This window comes from Acanthochromis polyacanthus, chromosome 7, assembly GCF_021347895.1.
Source record: "Acanthochromis polyacanthus isolate Apoly-LR-REF ecotype Palm Island chromosome 7, KAUST_Apoly_ChrSc, whole genome shotgun sequence".
Lineage (NCBI taxonomy): Eukaryota > Metazoa > Chordata > Actinopteri > Pomacentridae > Acanthochromis > Acanthochromis polyacanthus.
In genome coordinates this window covers 26,577,631-26,595,256 of record NC_067119.1, presented here as the reverse complement: position 1 = coordinate 26,595,256, position 17,626 = coordinate 26,577,631, and the positions used below count along the sequence as shown (strand labels likewise).

At 39.6% G+C, this 17,626-nt stretch overlaps 2 protein-coding genes across 3 annotated transcripts; both read left to right on the top strand.

Moving 5' to 3' along the window:
- Positions 1–678: 678 nt before the first annotated feature.
- Positions 679–3,689, top strand: tmem127 (transmembrane protein 127). Of its 2 annotated transcripts, XM_051950944.1 has the most exons (4): positions 679–759; positions 1,022–1,476; positions 1,568–1,732; positions 2,247–3,689. In XM_051950944.1, the coding sequence occupies exons 2-4, from the start codon at positions 1,239–1,241 to the stop codon at positions 2,555–2,557; spliced, it is 714 nt and encodes a 237-aa protein (XP_051806904.1). In that variant the 5' UTR covers positions 679–759; positions 1,022–1,238; the 3' UTR covers positions 2,558–3,689. The 2 variants fall into 2 exon arrangements, with proteins under 2 accessions (XP_051806904.1, XP_051806903.1); XM_051950943.1 differs by having other exon boundaries at positions 712–1,476.
- A 449-nt stretch (positions 3,690–4,138) lies between these two features.
- Positions 4,139–10,774, top strand: gatd3l (glutamine amidotransferase class 1 domain containing 3, like). Its single transcript, XM_022202668.2, has 7 exons — positions 4,139–4,539; positions 4,627–4,679; positions 4,776–4,889; positions 4,968–5,099; positions 5,198–5,290; positions 10,243–10,408; positions 10,500–10,774. Exons 1-7 carry the CDS (start codon positions 4,423–4,425, stop codon positions 10,632–10,634), a joined length of 810 nt encoding a protein of 269 aa, XP_022058360.1. The 5' UTR covers positions 4,139–4,422; the 3' UTR covers positions 10,635–10,774.
- Positions 10,775–17,626: the final 6,852 nt, after the last annotated feature.

Below are 17,626 nucleotides of genomic sequence, written 5' to 3'. Positions count from 1 at the left end.
ACGTCACTGCTGTAAGACTTTTGTATGTCTCAGCTCAACAGGAGAGGAGTGTCTCCATGTTTGTTCACAGCTGAAACAGAGAGCAGAGCCCTGTGTTTCAAGTCTCTGCATTTAAAAAATGATCAGGGTTCAAAGACGTTTGGAAAGGTAGCTGCATGTTCATTGAAACTGACAGCCACAAAATGCTTCTACAGCTAATGAGTCTTATCTTAAATGCAGAAATATTTTCTTGTCAATAACATCTTCCATCAACACTAAATACTGTGATAATGCATTTTTGTGATTTGCAGAATGCAAACTTTACTTTTCTACAGAGGTTAGGACAGAGAAACTTGTGCCTATACAAGAGCTGCATCTAGTCTATGAGGAGCTGTTCAAGAACCACGATGAGAGATTATCAGGACTGTATTTCTCATGTACATGGTAAACCAGGTATGCCCAGATCAAAACTAGCATCAGGTAATCAGCATTAAAAGATTGTTTTGCCCATAAAATGTTGAAAATGGGCAGAAGCAAAACTAAGTTAACCCCCTCCACCTTTATTTATGTGGTTTAAAAACTAGCAATATAGCTATTGTATAATGGTATCACATAATAATAATAACGTCATGGTGTTAACGTATTTTAACATTTCTCCTCGTCTGTGGTTTAAGTGTGTCTGATGAGTCTCCACTAGGTGGCGTGCTGCTCACCGCTCCAACAGAAGCCACGAAGAAGAATGATGTGAACGAGGAAGTCAATGTTTTAGGGGAAGCCAGCGTAAGCTGTCTTTTGTTTTGTTTTGTCTTTGTTTTTCTGTACCAAATTGATAGTAATTTATATTACTCTGGCAAAATAGATTAGTTAATAAGTTAATGTTATCTAATTTATTTCTATTAAGTTTATTTTTTTCGAAGATTCGGCGACATTTGACGTTTAGTTTCACTTAGCTTCTCCCGCTAACAACAGAGCTAGCAGGCCTGAAGGCCATCTGTCTATTGTGTTCCCGTCAGTCATTGCTCATCCTGTTTTTATCAAGCAGCTACTTTTAAGGCCGGACGGCGTTGGGAAACATTGGATACCACTGTGAACAAAGCGTCAGGACCGCTGTCATCCGTTCACCACCCAGGTAACGTCCGCTGTACCGGCTAAAGATTGTTATTTTGGTCAGTCAGCTGGCTGATCTTATTACCGGAGTGCTGTCCGACAGACTGACAATAAAGCAACACTGCAACACACAATAAGGACATCGGGTGACCATGTATGCCCCGCCGGGTTCTACTGTTCCTGGAGGCCGGAGGAGGAGAGGGGGCACCTCCCTGCCCAAACAGCCGGAGCGCAGCCTGGTGTCGGCTCTGCCCGGAGCTCTGTCCATCACAGCGCTGTGTACGGCTCTGGCTGAACCCGCCTGGCTCCGTGTCCATGGAGGCACCTGTCCGAGGCAAGAGCTGGGGGTGGCACACGTCCTGGGGTACATTGACCCTAAGCTTCTGGATGGTGAGGACCAGCACAAATCCATTAAAACCCCCAGCAGAGATTACTCCAGTAGCTGACTTGTAATACTTTGTGATGTCTCTGTCTCCACCAGATTACTGTGTGAACCCGCAGACCATCTTGCTGCTGAGGGTAATCGCTGCCTTCTGTTTCCTGGGCATCCTCTGCAGTCTGACTGCTTTCCTCTTGGATGTGTTTGGACCCAAGCACCCAGCCCTCAAGATCACACGCAGATATGCTTTTGCACATATTCTTACAGGTATTAGCCTTTTTTCAAATGCTTTTTGTGGCGAAAATTCCATTGTTTACTAGTTTTCTGCTTTCTCTGTTGTTCTTTGTCATATTTCATGCATTCACTGTGTGCTCAGTGATGTGGAGGTTTGTCTCTCATCAATTCTTGTTTGCACCAGGAGGCCAACACGACCTTTAGGCCTTATCTTGTCACTTCAAGGCTCATGCAGATAATCTTTGGAAGCCTTGGAGCACCTAGTGAGTGGGACAGTTAGACAAAACATTTTAGAAAAGGCTGAACCGTACCTCTATCCCTTTTGCTGAGATGGGTATTATAGGCAAACTTTTACTCTAAGGTTTAGTGAGACTGTATACCTTTGGCTCTTGCCTTTGGAAGGCATTTGTCACATAAGCATGCCTACATAAGGCTTATATAAAATAGCTGTAGTGGACACTTGCTTTATGTGAATTTAATTTTTGTATAATTTCCATAAGACTTTTGTTTTTGCCTACTAACCGTTCTGATCTCTGTCTTCCATCAGTGTTGCAGTGTGCCACAGTCATAGGGTTTTGCTACTGGGCCTCGGAGCTGATCCTGTCTCTACAGCAGCAACACAAAAAGTACCATGGGTCCCTCATATATGTCACGTTTGCCATCAGCTTCTACCTGGTGGCTGGCGCGGGCGGAGCGTCTATCCTCGCCACGGCTGCAAACCTCTTGCGCCATTACCCCACTGAGGAGGAGGAGCAGGCCCTAGAGCTGCTCTCGGAGATGGAGGACAGCAGTGAAACTTTTCCTGCCGATTATGACATTGCAAATCAGTTTCAGCCACCGCCTGCCTACACGCCCTAATGCCGCCAGACTGGCCTTGCTAACACGTTTCTCTCTCTCTCAGCACAGCTATTAGCTTGATGAGCAAAACCCCTCTCTTTATCAAACGGATATCTTTGCAAATACTCTTCGCGACGAACACGGCGCGTGCACAGTTCGTGCGCAGATTCCTTGAATGACAGTGCTTGGGTGCATGAAAGCTTTCTTTGGTGGTGACAGAAATTTAGGAGATAATTCTTACTTTCGCCACTGAAGTGGTTAGTGATTTGCATGTAAATGGCTTTTAGGATTTGGTCCTTACATGTAAAGAAAACTAAACTGCAAGGAGTGCTCAACACGGCTCATCACAAGCAGTTTGTGAGGCAGCCACAGCCTGATCGATGCCCATTATTGAAGCAGGGCTGTCAGCAATTGTGTTGCGCTTGATTGGACGTGGATGTAGCTTTGTTAAGCAGCGATTCGATTTAATTTGACGTGCTTGCCATGTGTATGATTTTCTTTTACTGATACACCATAGATGCAGAAATACACTGACAAGATTGTTTTAGACATTTATTTTATATATACAAAGCATCAAATGGACCTTATTTATTGTCTTTGCTGTTCTTTTTGTGTTCCTTTTGCTTCGTTACCCATCTATCACTGGTATAGTCTTTGTTCACTTGAAATAACAAGAGAATTGTCGTAAGCGTGGCACAGGTCTTTGTGGTTTTAAAAGGATTGTGGCATTTGTTGTGAGTTGAGTGCGAGCGCCCGGGTTGTCGATGGAGAAACACGTTTGTATGTTTCACAGTAAGAGTGACATTTAATAACGGACTTCACGTTTCTTGTATTTGAGTTCCTAAAGAAGCATTATTTGTACTTTGAGATTCCCATTGTGTGACGGTTTCAGTATGTTTTTCCCTATGCATGAGTTCTTTTGTGTGCAGATGTTAAACCTTGAGTCAGGCTCTTATGAGAACATTTCACATAAGGCGCCATCCGAGGCTTGAAATTGTGACTGATGTGATTTCTAGTCGGCTGTATATTGTTCTGTTCTGTTGTTCCATTTTTTTCTGCAATTTGTTCCTCGAGCTGTCACTTTCATCACCAGTATGTAAATATTGATCGTTTATACATAAAAAAAAGTGGTCATAATAAAGTAAATGCCATATTTTGCCTGCTGTTTGTCATCTCTAACTTGACGTTGAATCGCAGATTTTTCACCAATCCTGAAATAACTGTTAGAGCTGTGATTCTGATTCTGCAGTACATTGAGTTTGACGTTTCCTTCGTGGGCTGGGTATTTGAGGGTTTTACTGTCTGGAGATCGTAGACACAACATGGCATTACAGACAGTAAGAGCCTTACAACCTAATGGACTTTAAAGGGCGTACAGTATACCTTGCGCTGAGTAAATGTGTTGCATATACTGCTACCTGATTAAAAAAATAAAGTAAGAAGCATTACTTAAAGCTGTGCGCAGATGCAGAATGTTGTGCAAAAGTAACAAATCAATCAACCGCCGTTGTAACATATAAAACTATTATTTCTGCAAGTTTTCTTCATCTCTGCACCACACAAAGGGTTAAGTTCTAAAAAGGTTAGGATATTCTATGGGTCAGAGCACTACTTGTTTAGATTCCTCTCCAAAGCTGTGGTCTCCCTCTTCAGCCAACTGACTTAAGTTAATCAGATGAATAAACAAGGTATTAATAGGGAAGAGTGTTCAAGAGGGGAATAGGTTAGTCAATCTTCTCAGAAAGCACAGTTTACGCTGCAACGTCACTTGGCTGCACTCTGGCCGTATAAATAGGGACAGCCTCAGAGAGATCACCACCTGAAGTCATTACAGGCTCTGCTGCTCACATATTTTACTCCTGAAACAGTGAGATTGAAGCTAAATCATGCTGGCTACCAGGACTCTGCTGTCAAAACAAACGCTGGCCGTTCTGTTTCGCCCGCCCGCCTGCTTTGTTCACCACGGTGACCATGGCAACTGGGGGAACACCAATGTTGCAGTGGTAAGTGAGACACATCAATACGGGATGGGGGATAGTGGTACAAATGAGCGTGGGGATGACTGGGATTTGTGAATCGATGCATTCCAGGTTTTCTCAGGATGCGGATGGTGGGACGGCACTGATGTCCACGAGGGGGTTTAGTGAGTATCAGTAGACCTGCTGAGGTCAGGAATTTCACATCACTGCACTGACGTATCACCATGAGCTTGTGAGGTAATTCACGACTCTGCCCTCAGCACCATGTACCACCTGAGCCGCAACGGCGCTCGCTTCCAGATGTTTGCTCCCAACCAGCAACAGATGCATGTGATGGAGCACATGAGAAAGCAACCTGCCACCGGGGAGAACAGGTGGGCTTGTTAGGAAACACTGTACCACGAGCAGTATCCGCAAGCTGGTATTTGTGATGATTTCTGACCGCTTCACAGGAACATGATGATGGAGGCGGCTCGCTTCAGTCACGGCCAGGGAATGACACAAATGCAGGACCTGTCCAAGCTGGACGTCAACACCTTTGATGCCGTCATCTTCCCTGGAGGTCACGGAGTCACCAAGAACCTGTGAGGAATAATGAAGCATGAAGTGACAGCTGAGGTGAATTTCAGTTCAGGCTGCTGTGGCAAAAATGGAGCAGTAATATGAGCTTATAACTCCGCAGGTCCTCGTTTTTGAAGGATGGCAAAGACTGCAAGCTGCACAATGACGTGGAGAGGGTGCTTAAGGACTTCCATCGTTCACGCAAACCTATTGGGTATGTATGATTTATTCAACTTTCATTCTGTTAATATAAAAGTACTCTATAATTATGTACAACTGAACAATCACTTCAAATCCACTTTTTAAATCCGCACATGAGGCCAAATTGCAGATTTTCGCTGCTTTTTACTGCACTTATTACATTGATTAAACTAGATAAAGACACAATTATTAATCAACATTGTAGTAGCTGTAAAAATTCAGGTATTTTAAAATATTTTGCTGTTTTTTGATGCAGCTAAATAGAAATGAAATATTTCTTTGTCTATTGATTGATATGTTGCAGACATCGTTAGTATTTAGTTAGCTGTGGTGGAGGACGTATTCCGATTCTTTGCTTAAATAAAAGTAGTAATGCCACAATGTAAAAATACTCTGCTACAAGTAAAAGTCCTACATTTACAATGTTACTTAAGTAAAAGTATATATGCATAATCAGTGAAATGTATTTAAAGTGTTAAAAGTCTTCAATGCAGAAAAATGACCCGTCTTACATCAAGTAGATTATTGTTGCTTTTGACTTTACTGATGTAGATGGTTGAGGTGGAGCTAATTTTCAGCTGTTTTTTCATAATGTATTGTTCTGTTGATTGTTTTGCCCGTTAATCAGTCAGTGTTTTTTTTAAAATAGATAGATAAATGTCAAAATTATTTTAAAAATACATTAAAATCATTAAAAGAAATAACAGCAAATCTTTACATTTGAAGATGAAGCCATGAGATGTTTTCACGGGTAAACTTTTTAAAGAGTTGGGAAATGGTTTTCTGAATAACTGATTAAGATACTAATTGTTTCATTTAGACTTGTTTAAACAGTTTGACAGTCTAATTTATAACAAAACATCATATTTGACAAGTTCTTTATGTTTTGTGTGCATAAATACTTGAAGTAACAGCAGCAGTCAAATGAATGTAGTGAGACAGTACAATATTTGACCTCAGATGTCATAGAGAAGAGGTGAAAAATGTGTCATGACAAAAATAGAGCCTCAAGTAAAGTTTGGGTCATTCAAATTTGAACTTTAGTGCAATATTTGAATAAATGTACTTAGTTACATTCCAGCACTGGTAGTTAGTAGCAGTATGATATCATTTTTATTTGCTTCCATATAGTTAGCATAGTGTTGAATGTTTTCAACCTGTAGTTTATTCCTGTGAACAAAGTCTAAATTTTCTCAGCATCCTTTTGGTAACATGTGGGAATTTGATTTATATTCTACAACAACAGCATTATATGAAACAGGCAGTCACATATGTTAAAACGTCATACTACACTTCAGTCTGTTCACAGAAATATTCAAAAAGTCGAATTAAATAAAGTTAAAGTGCTTTATGAGCGGTTTGAGAAAAAAAAACCCTTTCTTGATTTAAGACGCTGTCTGGTGAAAGTCTCCACACTGGCTCTGACTGATCACAGCAGACAGCAGGTGCAGCAAAAACAGTGTTAAGCTTTCAAGTGGCAGCTTGAAGCCGTCCAGGACATTTAAATCCTGAAGCAAAAGGACAGAATGAACGCTTTAACACGGAGGCTGATAGGAGGTTTCTGAACCTCTGGTTACTATAGCAGTCTGTGTTTGCACAGGCTGAGGTGCTGAACAGCAGCTGTGCCGACAGATGTTGGGGTCAGGTGAGGACACCTGGTGGACAGGTGCAGGATGGCAGGATTGAGGTGACACAGGTGCAGGATTTCAGGAATTAAAGAGTGGACTTGGAAAGTGAGTAGGAGGAGGAAGAGGATGAAGCATGTCACCGTGGCAACGCAGCGTTTTACGCATGTTGACTTTTGGCTTCAATCCAAGAGAGAGTAATCCTCTCCTTTTGTCACTAATTCCTGTTTATACTTTAAGTCATTGAATCTGTTTTTATTTGAAAAATGAAAACAGTTTTATTTTGAATTCAAAGGCTTTTGTGTGCAGGACAAGGCAATTAGAAGGGATGGCTTTAACAAACGTTGAATACTTCTGTTGTGCAGCTAATATTCATACTATATTATTTTGAAAAACCCAGTAATATAAACAAAAAACATTCTGTCTGAATCCTGAAGACCCGTCTTATAAAATGTCTTCTCTACCTGCTCTCCTGACATGTCCGCTACCTGTGGAACTATCTTCATATAATATTAACCCAATACTTGAAAATTCCCTCAGAATCTGGAAACACTTTAGGAAAGAAACTCAATGAACAGCGTTAACTCAAAACCATTCTTTCCCTCTGTCACTGCAGCGCTTTAAAATCTGGGAGACAAAAGGTGTTAAATCTGCTAAACATCTATGGAACTTTCACTTCTGTCACCCAGTTGAAACAGAAATATAATGTCACAACCTTTCTTGATTTATTTTTTTGATCTTCGTAGGTTAGAAGCTTTACATGAACTAATTTGGCCCGTTTCCCTCATCTACCAAGTACAACAATGTTAGACAACATCCTGGCCGTAAATCCACTTGGAAAGGATGTGGTTACTCACATTTTCTCGTCTGAAATGCCTGTCTTTATCTGTAATTAAAGGCTTCTGGGAAGAGGATCTTAGCTTGAAACTGCATGAGGAAACATGGGATTCAGATCTAAATAGGATCCAAACCTCATTTATTTCCCTTGACGTGGATTCCTAAAGCTTCATTATACTAAAGACAACTATCCAAGAGTTATTCTAATGTGAATCTCATGTGTAGTTCATGCAAAAAGAATCAAACAGAGACTCTTATACACACATTGTGGACTTGATACTTGCTTACTGTCTAAGTTCTGGGGAGACGCATCCCAAACCCTATCAAAGGTTTTTGAGATCCCTTCAATCACTCACTTGTTACAGCAGTATGTAGAGCTGCTGCTGATGAAGACAACATCGCAAAACATAAATCAAATTCTGTTTCCTGTGTATCTCTGATTGTTAGAAAAATTAATTCTCCTTAAGTGAAAGGATGAAACACTGCCCTCTTGTACTCACTGGATTAGTGATCAAAAGCAGTGTTTGGAACTAGAGAAAGTTAGATCCACGCTGAGTGGATCTACTCATACATTTCATGAGGTCTGTCAACACACACATCAAGAATTTCAAACTGGATTTAGCATCCTGAGGATATTTGTTTCAAATGCTGCTGAAGTGAGCAGCAAGTTTGATAGTTTTGCAGTTGACACTGGCAGAAAGTATACTGTGTGTCTCAAACATTTATTCCCTTCTTTTTTTCCCAGTTGTTTATATTTGATCAAATTACTCACTTGTTGTCTGTTTTGGGAGGAACAATAATTAAAATTCTTGTTTTGCTAGCCTAGTTGACATGTTCACACCAAAACATGGTGTCAAAACTTTTTATGAAAAAAACACTTCACAATCAAGTGTTCAAAAAAAAAAATAAAGCTATAAAAATGGTTAGAATCTTACCTGCTACCAGTAATAACAAAGGGCATAATAAAGATGAGTAAACTGGGCTTTTCTGTGTGATTTAGAAGTCTCAGTGATCACATGTTACTGTTGCAGACTGAAGCCTCGCTGTGTTCAGATACACCCTCTTCATTGTGTTGTGTTGTCGGAGCTGCAATTGATGTCTTGAAATTTGAAATTGATCTGCCTAAAAATGATTAATGTATAAATTTAGAATCAGCCCCTGATGGCAAGATGATCACTTCACTTCTCTGCATCTCCTCAACAGTTCAAACCTTCCAGCTGCAGCTGAGTGTAAAAGACAAAATGCAAATCAACTGGATGCACCTTAACCTCAAAATAAAAGCTTCTAAAATTTGATTCTTTAATGTTTTTATCTACTGGCTTCACATTGTTGACTTTTCCTGAAATCATTTTTATGGAGTTGAAAAGGCCTAATTTAAGATCCACTGCAACATCAAGGTGTGTTGGCTAACAGACGGGATCACTGTGTGTCTGTGTGATGTTGGAAAGGTGTTGGTGAAAACAGAAATAGGATTTTTTTTCTGAAACATGCTCAGTGAAGAGACTTGATTTGAAATGCAGCACATTTTTTTCATGAGAAGTCATTGAACTGAGCTTACTACATGTCTGCATGTTTTGGACACAGATCTACTGTCTAGCATTAGTGGACTGTTTCGTGTGAAATATAAGGGAGACTTGTTACTGGAATATGAACTGCAGTAGAGTGTTTAATGGGCAATATTTACCACCCAGATTTGTTGCATTTATAGAACACACAGCTGACTGTTTGGTGATGATTTTTTATCCACTGGGTTTGATTCCTGATAATTTTCTGCATGTCATTCCTCTGCTCTCTCTCCCACATTTCCTGTTATTAAAGTAATCTGTATTATCCCTGTGGGGCAATTTGTCCTAAAGTCATCAGTACACCACAGTGGTACACAATTACACCACACTATAAAACCACACAACAGACAACAAAACAAAAAAGACTATAGAATGGACGTCAATGCGCAGTGAGCTATGGAATGAAGTATTTCTTTCTCTTAATCTTGAAGTTATGAGCAGCGCAATTGAAAATTCTCCATAAATTAATATCTGTTTTCTGTCTCTGGTTTGTTTTGAAGCGTTTGTTGCATCACGTTCACTTTGCCAACTCCTTGACTATGTTGTCCTGCAGAAACAGAAGTCACGTCATGTTTTCAGGAACTTGCGTGTTACTAAGGAGTTATCCGATTCCAGTTCACCACAGATGGAGTCAGAGCTCCCACTAGAATCCCCTTGAGGTATATTGTTAGCAGGAATTTACATTTTATCCTCTTCCAGGAAGCTGTCTGAACCTGCTATGTTCAAGAGATTTTTGAATACTGATGTACTGTTTCTCAGAATGAAAGAGATCTTGTCCTACCAAAGAACCGATGGCATGCTCCTCTGGGGGTTTACTGTGATGACAAATCATCATAGACACTTGTCAGTCAGTATGGAACCACTGCTGGATGCTGGGAGATCAGTCTCTCAGTCTTAGTCTAATAAAAGCTTCCCCTGACTGCCTGCTCCTGTTTCAGATTGGCTAGCATGGCTCCCCTGTTGGCCTGCCGTGTGCTGCCCAACATCGAGGTGACTATGGGCTATGAGCGGGACGAAAGCACTCGCTGGGGCAACTGGCCACACACAAGCCTGGTCCAGGCTGTGAAGAGCATGGGTGCTCGCCACCATGGCCGCGAGCCATATATATCCTTTCAGAGGCTTCTGTTCACGATATCTGTGTATTTTGTCATTATTCAGAAATAACTCCTGTTTTGTACTTAACTCTGTTTTTTACGAAGCCTATGTGGACGAGAAGAACAAAGTGGTGAGCACTCCGTCCTTCATGTGGGAGACAGACTATCACTACCACTATATATTTGATGGCATTGGAAACATGGTCAAACATGTCATGCGCATGTCGACCAAGTGAGAGGAAACTTTAAGGATGGAAAAGTAAGACAGAAAGTTGGTACTGTTATACAACATACACCTCTGTATTAAGATAAATACCTGTTAAAAGTAATAAGTATATGCTAATAAATAAAATATATGGTTTAGTTAAACAGCAAACGGCTTCTTGTGTGAATTTGATCGTTCATGGTGACATGACAGTGGCGTGCACAGATAGACACCAGGTGGTGCTAGAGCACCTGTCCATTGCCCTCAGGATCGAGCAGGTGCCCTCTGCATCTCAACATTTTTTTTTAAATTAAACGTTAAACTCACACACAGATGCACACACACACGACCCGTGCCATGCCCCATCTCGTAACGTGAACAGGAGGAGCAGACACACGTGGAAGCAGCTGCACAGTCCACAAGCATCTCCACACTGACTATAGACACCAACCAGGTAACAGGTAAATTAATCAAGTGTAAATTAATCAAGTGTATTGTTCATAAGCCTCAGTTGCCACACGATGCATTTATTTGTCTCTGTTTTGAAGTAGCCTGTCATGCAGCACTTAACAACCGTGCCTAAATTAGCCAACTGCCCGTGTTAGAAAGCCCTCATATTTCGGCTGGAATATTGTCTGGGTTGTGTTATATATGTGCATATAGTTCAATATATCATCCAAAATGTGGGGGGAAAAAATCATAGTTTAGCATAAATCAAATAACCACTTGTTTTTTGTTTTTTTTCCAATACCCCTTTCTGAACGGAAAAGTCTTGATGTTGTCGATCTCTTTTAATTTACCAATGGCAGCATTTCCAGAAGGGGAAGGATCAAGAGAGACAAAGAAAGGGAGCTACATGTCATTTACAATGTTACGGTACAATGTTTTATTGACCGATGTTAAAATAAATGTCATTACAGAAAACATGTTCCTGATTTTTTTTTCAAATCTTACACTGTTATATTAAGGCAGCCAGTGGTTTTACATGCTGCACAAGGTGCCCTTTTTTCCCCACTGAGCACCTGCCCCTCCAGAATGTCTGTGCACACCACTGGTGACATGTATAGTAGATGAGTCATATAAACAGTAAGTCCAGTGAGTAGATCTGCACATCTCAGAAGCTGATGGATCTTTTCTTGGCTACATTTACTTTTCAACAGAAGATATATTTTCCTAAACATGACAAGCAGCAAAATATTCATGATGCTTCCTTAAAGTGACCAGAACATTGATGAAAACCCAACAACTGATGGCAACTGCGGCAGATTTTTTGCTACAGTTTTGCTGATGTTCTTCCGCTTAGGCTTCACAAAAAACAATCCAAAGAAACAGTTAATTGCACCGACATCATCTGCTAATGAAAGAGGACGAATCAGTTCGGCTCTACATCTTCTATGTAGACATGATGTTTCATTCTGTGACTCACATTTCTTAGGGAAATATCGGGATTGGAAAATCGTTCAAATAAACCAACATGCTCCACTGGAGATGCTGTGCAACACCTACTGATGCCTGATGTAAGACTGTGACTCACCTTTTTCCATGGAGACAGACTAACTCACGATATACAGTATGTTCTAGGACAGGGGTCGGCAATTAAGTTTGGCCTCGGGCCAGATTTTTTGCAAGCCATTACATGGCGAGCCACAACCAAAACAATGGTTAATTTATTGAATTAATAGGGGAGGATGAAAATGATAGGTGCTCGTGAAATGACACAACAGACATACTGAGACATTCAAGCAGGCTGATGTAGGTTAAATTTGCTGACTGGCCATTGGGGGCACTATTAATTATCTGCACGTTTGTTAAAAAACAACAACAACCACCCCACACACACATTTCCACATGTTGCTATTAGCTTTGGAAAAAATGGCACTATCAAGAAATCTAAAGAGAAAAGTTAGCAGTGAAAACAGGATCTTCTATGACGAATGGACAGAGAACTATGCATTTATCCTGGCCAGTTTTATTAAGGCAAAGTCCACCTGCCTGATCTGTAACAAAGTTGTCTCGGTATGCAAAGTATACAATATTAGACGGCACCACGAAACGAAGCATGCTAACTTCAAGGTTGCGTTCCCTCAGAAGACAGAGGCACGAAAGCGCAAGATCCAAGCCCTGAAAAGTGCTTATGGACACAGCAACAGGATCTTGGTGCTCACATCCCAACAGAAGGTAATTAGCTCATCTCTAAAAGCGTCCTGGGTGCTCGCAAAGCACAACAAGCCATTCACTGACGCAGGGGTCTTCAAGGAGATGATGGTGACAGTTTTGGAGGAACGTGATGCCAACAAGTCCATGGATGGTGTGATCCAGTCAGTGAAACCGATGTCGCTCTCTGCCAGGTCAGCTGCCCGCCGCATAGAAGCGCTGTCTGATGCGGTGCAGGGTGTAATTATTGACGGTGTCAGTCACGCAAACTACTTTTCCTTAGCCATTGATGAGAGCACTGACAACTCGGATGTAGCCCAGTTGTGCATCTATTTGAGATATTTTGATGGGAAGGATTTCAAGTTCCCTTCCACCTACATGTGCGAGTCGTCCTTCTCAGCAATGAATGCAATAAAGACGCACCAGAGAAATAGACTGACTAACCAAAACCTCGAGAACTGCCTGAAGATTAAAGTGACGTCTATTTCACCAGATATCCAGAAAATAGTGACCAGCGGGAAATGCCACTTTTCACACTAGATGAGTAGTTATTGTGTCTGAAATCTGAACTGTATTTTTTTTTGTCCATTATGTTTATTGGATTTTCTTACAGAAAAAGAAACAAACAAACAAACAAACAAAAAACAACAACAAACAGAAATGACTTAATAAGTCAACAGGTTTACACAGCAACAAATAAATCACAACAGAAAACAGAAACAAAACAGAACAAGCAGCTCAGGTGAAATCAATTAGCTACACAGGTCCAGGCAGCAACAATTATACACTCATACCTGGTCGAGATACAGATTCAAGGGACTCCTTTAACAATAATGGCAGACAGGTCAGGTCCAACGTAATCCAAATAAGGCCGCCAGACTTTATAAAACTGGTCTTTCTTTGCATGTAATACACTTGTAAGGTATTCAAGGGGAACAAGTTCAAAGACAAGTTTGCTCCACCCCTTAACATGAACTGTATTTTCAATGAATGTGGCTGGACATAATTCAGGGCAACTGTAAGCATGTCTGCTCTGTCGTTTCCGGGCCGAGCCCGGCAGCCCACGGTCGAGTGGATTCAGCCTTTTTGCAGCCATGTTGCCTTTTTGCTCTGATTTGCTTGCGACAGTGCAATGCATTGTTATCGGTTTATATTTGTTGTGCCATCACAGTCATATAAAGGCCTAAATAACACGCACGTTATGTTTGAAACTCGTGCTAATTTCTGTTCCTACACCTATGTTTGATGTCTGGCCTGTTTGAAAGAAGTGTTTTAATTTTCATAATAATATGACGCCTATGTCCATTGTTTGAGTGACAACTTGTGTTCTAGAGACTATTGGAATTTCAGCACCATGCGCTGCCCGCTGACATTTTGTTTTTGCATGTTGAGCGTCCACGCACCTCGCTGATGCACTTATTCACCCTCGTATCACAAATAAGAATTTAGATAGATTGAAATGTTTCTGTTCTGAAAAATGAAGTTTCCAAATAAAGAGCTTTTTGAGACTGTCAGTCCGATTTTTAAAAAGTATAATTTATTTAGTTATTTTCATTCTCTAGTTCAAACAATCTCACGGGCCAGATGTTTTTGCTTGCGGGCCACATGTGGCCGCTAATTGCCGACCTATGCTCTACCATAGACTGTATATATAGTGGACGTAGCATCTGGCTCCAGAATTGAAGCCAACCCGGAAGTGTCAAAAACTTGCAATATCACGCCGTCCGCTAGGGTTGGCTCCAAAAAGCTTTTTCTCCATAGATCCCAATTCATTTTTGGAAAAAATTAAATTTGATAGACTGATTTTCTACAGCTCAGGATTTTTTTCCCGTTAGTTTTTATGGTCAAAAGGAGAGATCAGGTGGCCGATCTTAAACTAAATCAATACTGAATTTTAAATAAATCGTTAAAGTTGGCGGAGCAAGGGGGCGTGGCTATACTTGATAGACAGCAACAGAAGCCTCTGTGGTAAATTGTGGGCGGGATAAGAGAGTCCTCAGCCAATCCTGCCCCTAGTTGCTCTCCGGTCCAGTCTGTTTGATGACGCTTTTTACGTCACTGGCTCCAAAAAATCCAAAACAGCGACCAGGTAGTAGCAAAATCCGGGCTTCATTTTTTTTTTTTTTTAAGCTTCGAGTTTTTCTCTTTGATTACTTTTTTTTTTTAATTGTTATTACCTCAAATACAGAGCATATATACAGTATATATACATACAGAGAAACAAACATCCACAATCACCCCCTCCCCCCCAAAAAAACAAAACAAAACAAAACAAACAAACAAACAGAAAAAAGCTGAACAAATCAAAAAAGAAAACCACCAATGTAGGAGCAGAATATTATAACAATTAGTACTACTACCAGGGTTTACCGGTGAGAGTGAAGATATTCAGCTGGGATAAATATTGAAATTTTGAAGCACACGGTTTGTTCTGACAGCTTACTTATTTTTACAGTCTTTAATTGTAGCAACGTATTGCAGCAGTTCCAAAACAAAGAGATCAGCATTTGGTTTGGCATCTGTCCATTTTTTCTTATGAATGTGAAATTTCCCAAGCATCAGGATTAGTTGTACCAAAAAGACTGTATCCTTATCTAAGTTTTCTTCAAAATAAATAACAATGTCCCTTTCTTGCAGAAGAATTACTTGTCCTGTTATTGTCCTTATATAATGCTCTACATCGGTCCAGAATGCTTTTGAAAATTCACATTGATAAAACAAATGATGAATTGTTTCCTCTTCATTCCCACAAAATTTGCATAACACATCAATATCAATATTGAATCTTGCCAGTATTTTTTGTGTTGGATAAATCTTATGTAGTATCTTGAATGAAACTTCTTTGACTTTATTATTTAAACAAAACTTCTCGCCAACCATCCTACGCTTCTAATAAGCTGCAGCACACCCCCTGGTACAGCATCAAACACTACTGCGTATTCTTTTGGTGGGACTGGTAACTGAAATTTATTCAAAAATTCTTGGTATGAAAGTAATTGTCTTTCATCATTAACAAGCTGTTTAACATATAAGATCATAAGATCAAACCACTTCCTGTAAAATAACGACTTATTTTTATAGAGAATATTTTCATTGTTCCAAATGTAGAGATTAGTTGGAGAGAAGCTGTGCTTATAAATCATTTTCCAGGCAAGTAAAGCTTGTTTATGAAAATTTGACAATTTAACCGGTAGTTTTTCTATTTTGTAGTTACATTTCAATAAAAAATGGATTCCACCAACATCATTAAATACAGATTTAGGAAAAATATTCCAAATACTGTCTCTCTCTTTGATCATGTTTGCTAACCACTGCACTTTGAAGGTGTTGTTCAACATTTCAAAACTTAGAACCTCCATGCCTCCTTTACTTTTAGAGTAAATCCGGGCTTCATTTTCTCGGCGTTGAAACCAACGGGTGATGTCACGGTTAGTTTACGCCTGTGCTCTACTGGCTTGTATACAGTGCTTTTTAAAAGGGTGTGGAGACTGTATAGACCGGGACTGCATTGTGCCATTTTTTTTCCCAGTCCACACTTGATATCACTCATGAAATAAAATATATATTTCTAAGTATAAAATAACATATAATATCAACATGTTGCATTAAGGAACAAATGTTTATTACACATCTGACCGACAGTATCATTTTATTTCTATTAAAATCCACAACAATTTGTAAAAATTTTATATATACAGTCTGTTACAAATCTGTGTTTTGAGTTTAACTATGTTACCCATAAATCATTGATCACTTGTGATTGGCTGGGACGTGATGATGGAGTAGGACGTAATCTGGAGGCGCGCGAAACTAGTGTGTGTATCCATATGTATCTAGCTGTTTTGCTCCTTTTGCACTTAACTTTTACCTGCAATAGATAACTTGTCGTTTCATTCGGTGCAGATGGATTTTTAAAAAACCGAACATTTAAAAAATATTCAAAGTTTTGCATTTTATTTTAAGATTTACAGTTACATAAAAAGTTATTTATGAAAAAAAAAGTTGCCAAAATGTTTTTTGAACCGTACTGAATTTATTTGGTTCTGATAGTCAGTTATCGGTTACATTCAGACGCTAATAAAACTAGTAGGTTGATACCCCTGGTATCAGATTCGCATAATTGATGGCTGTGATATTGTTTTACTACTCTAGAGCTAACCACACGTCCTTTGAGGGGCGTCACGACTGACGAAATCTAACCACGAAACCAGAATAAGTCAGAATAAGTTAAATATGTCCTCTATAGATCTATTTTTCCAGTTTGCTTCTTCACGTTTATCTTCAGAAATAACTGAACTTTTTTGTTTACGCTCCTATCGTCTTCATTTACAGGCACCAAAAAATCTTGTTTCCTTGTCTGAAAAAAATCCAAAAATTCAGCAAAACAATTCCCCAAATTTCTGAAAATTTGTAAAACCTTCAGGAAGAAAATCCCAATAATTCCTCAAAAGTTTCCCTTTAAAGTTTTATTTTACAAAAAATCCCCCAAATTTGGCCAGAAAATTTTTGTAAATGTTTTAAAAAAATGAGTAAAAATCTTCCAAAAAAATTCCTAAAAATATCTAATTACATATATACCAGTAAAACGGTCGTTTTTTTGGTGAATGTTCTTAAGAAACATTTTAAAGATTTTTTTCCACAAAAAAATGTTGAAAATGTGGTTTCACTGTAAAAATAATTTAAAAAAATTTTTTTTCAAACTTTAAAATGGGTCAATTTTGACCTGCAAGATGACACGAGGGTTAAGTCGAGCCTGTCACTACATACAAAATCAAATTTTCAGTGTTTTAATTTTGTTACAGGACCTCAGATGTAGATAATTATCTGACTCGATGAAACATGAATTTCCTCATGGATTAGAAAACACTA

Bases quoted from the DNA above. Each gene is read 5' to 3' on its own strand.
- tmem127 (XM_051950944.1), top strand. From the start codon at position 1,239: ATGTATGCCCCGCCGGGTTCTACTGTTCCTGGAGGCCGGAGGAGGAGA. The intron at 1,477-1,567 runs GTGAGGACCAGC...TGTCTCCACCAG, and splicing joins TGACCCTAAGCTTCTGGATG to ATTACTGTGTGAACCCGCAG. The intron at 1,733-2,246 runs GTATTAGCCTTT...GTCTTCCATCAG, and splicing joins TTTTGCACATATTCTTACAG to TGTTGCAGTGTGCCACAGTC.
- gatd3l (XM_022202668.2), top strand. From the start codon at position 4,423: ATGCTGGCTACCAGGACTCTGCTGTCAAAACAAACGCTGGCCGTTCTG. The intron at 4,540-4,626 runs GTAAGTGAGACA...GATGCATTCCAG, and splicing joins GGAACACCAATGTTGCAGTG to GTTTTCTCAGGATGCGGATG. The intron at 4,890-4,967 runs GTGGGCTTGTTA...ACCGCTTCACAG, and splicing joins CCTGCCACCGGGGAGAACAG to GAACATGATGATGGAGGCGG.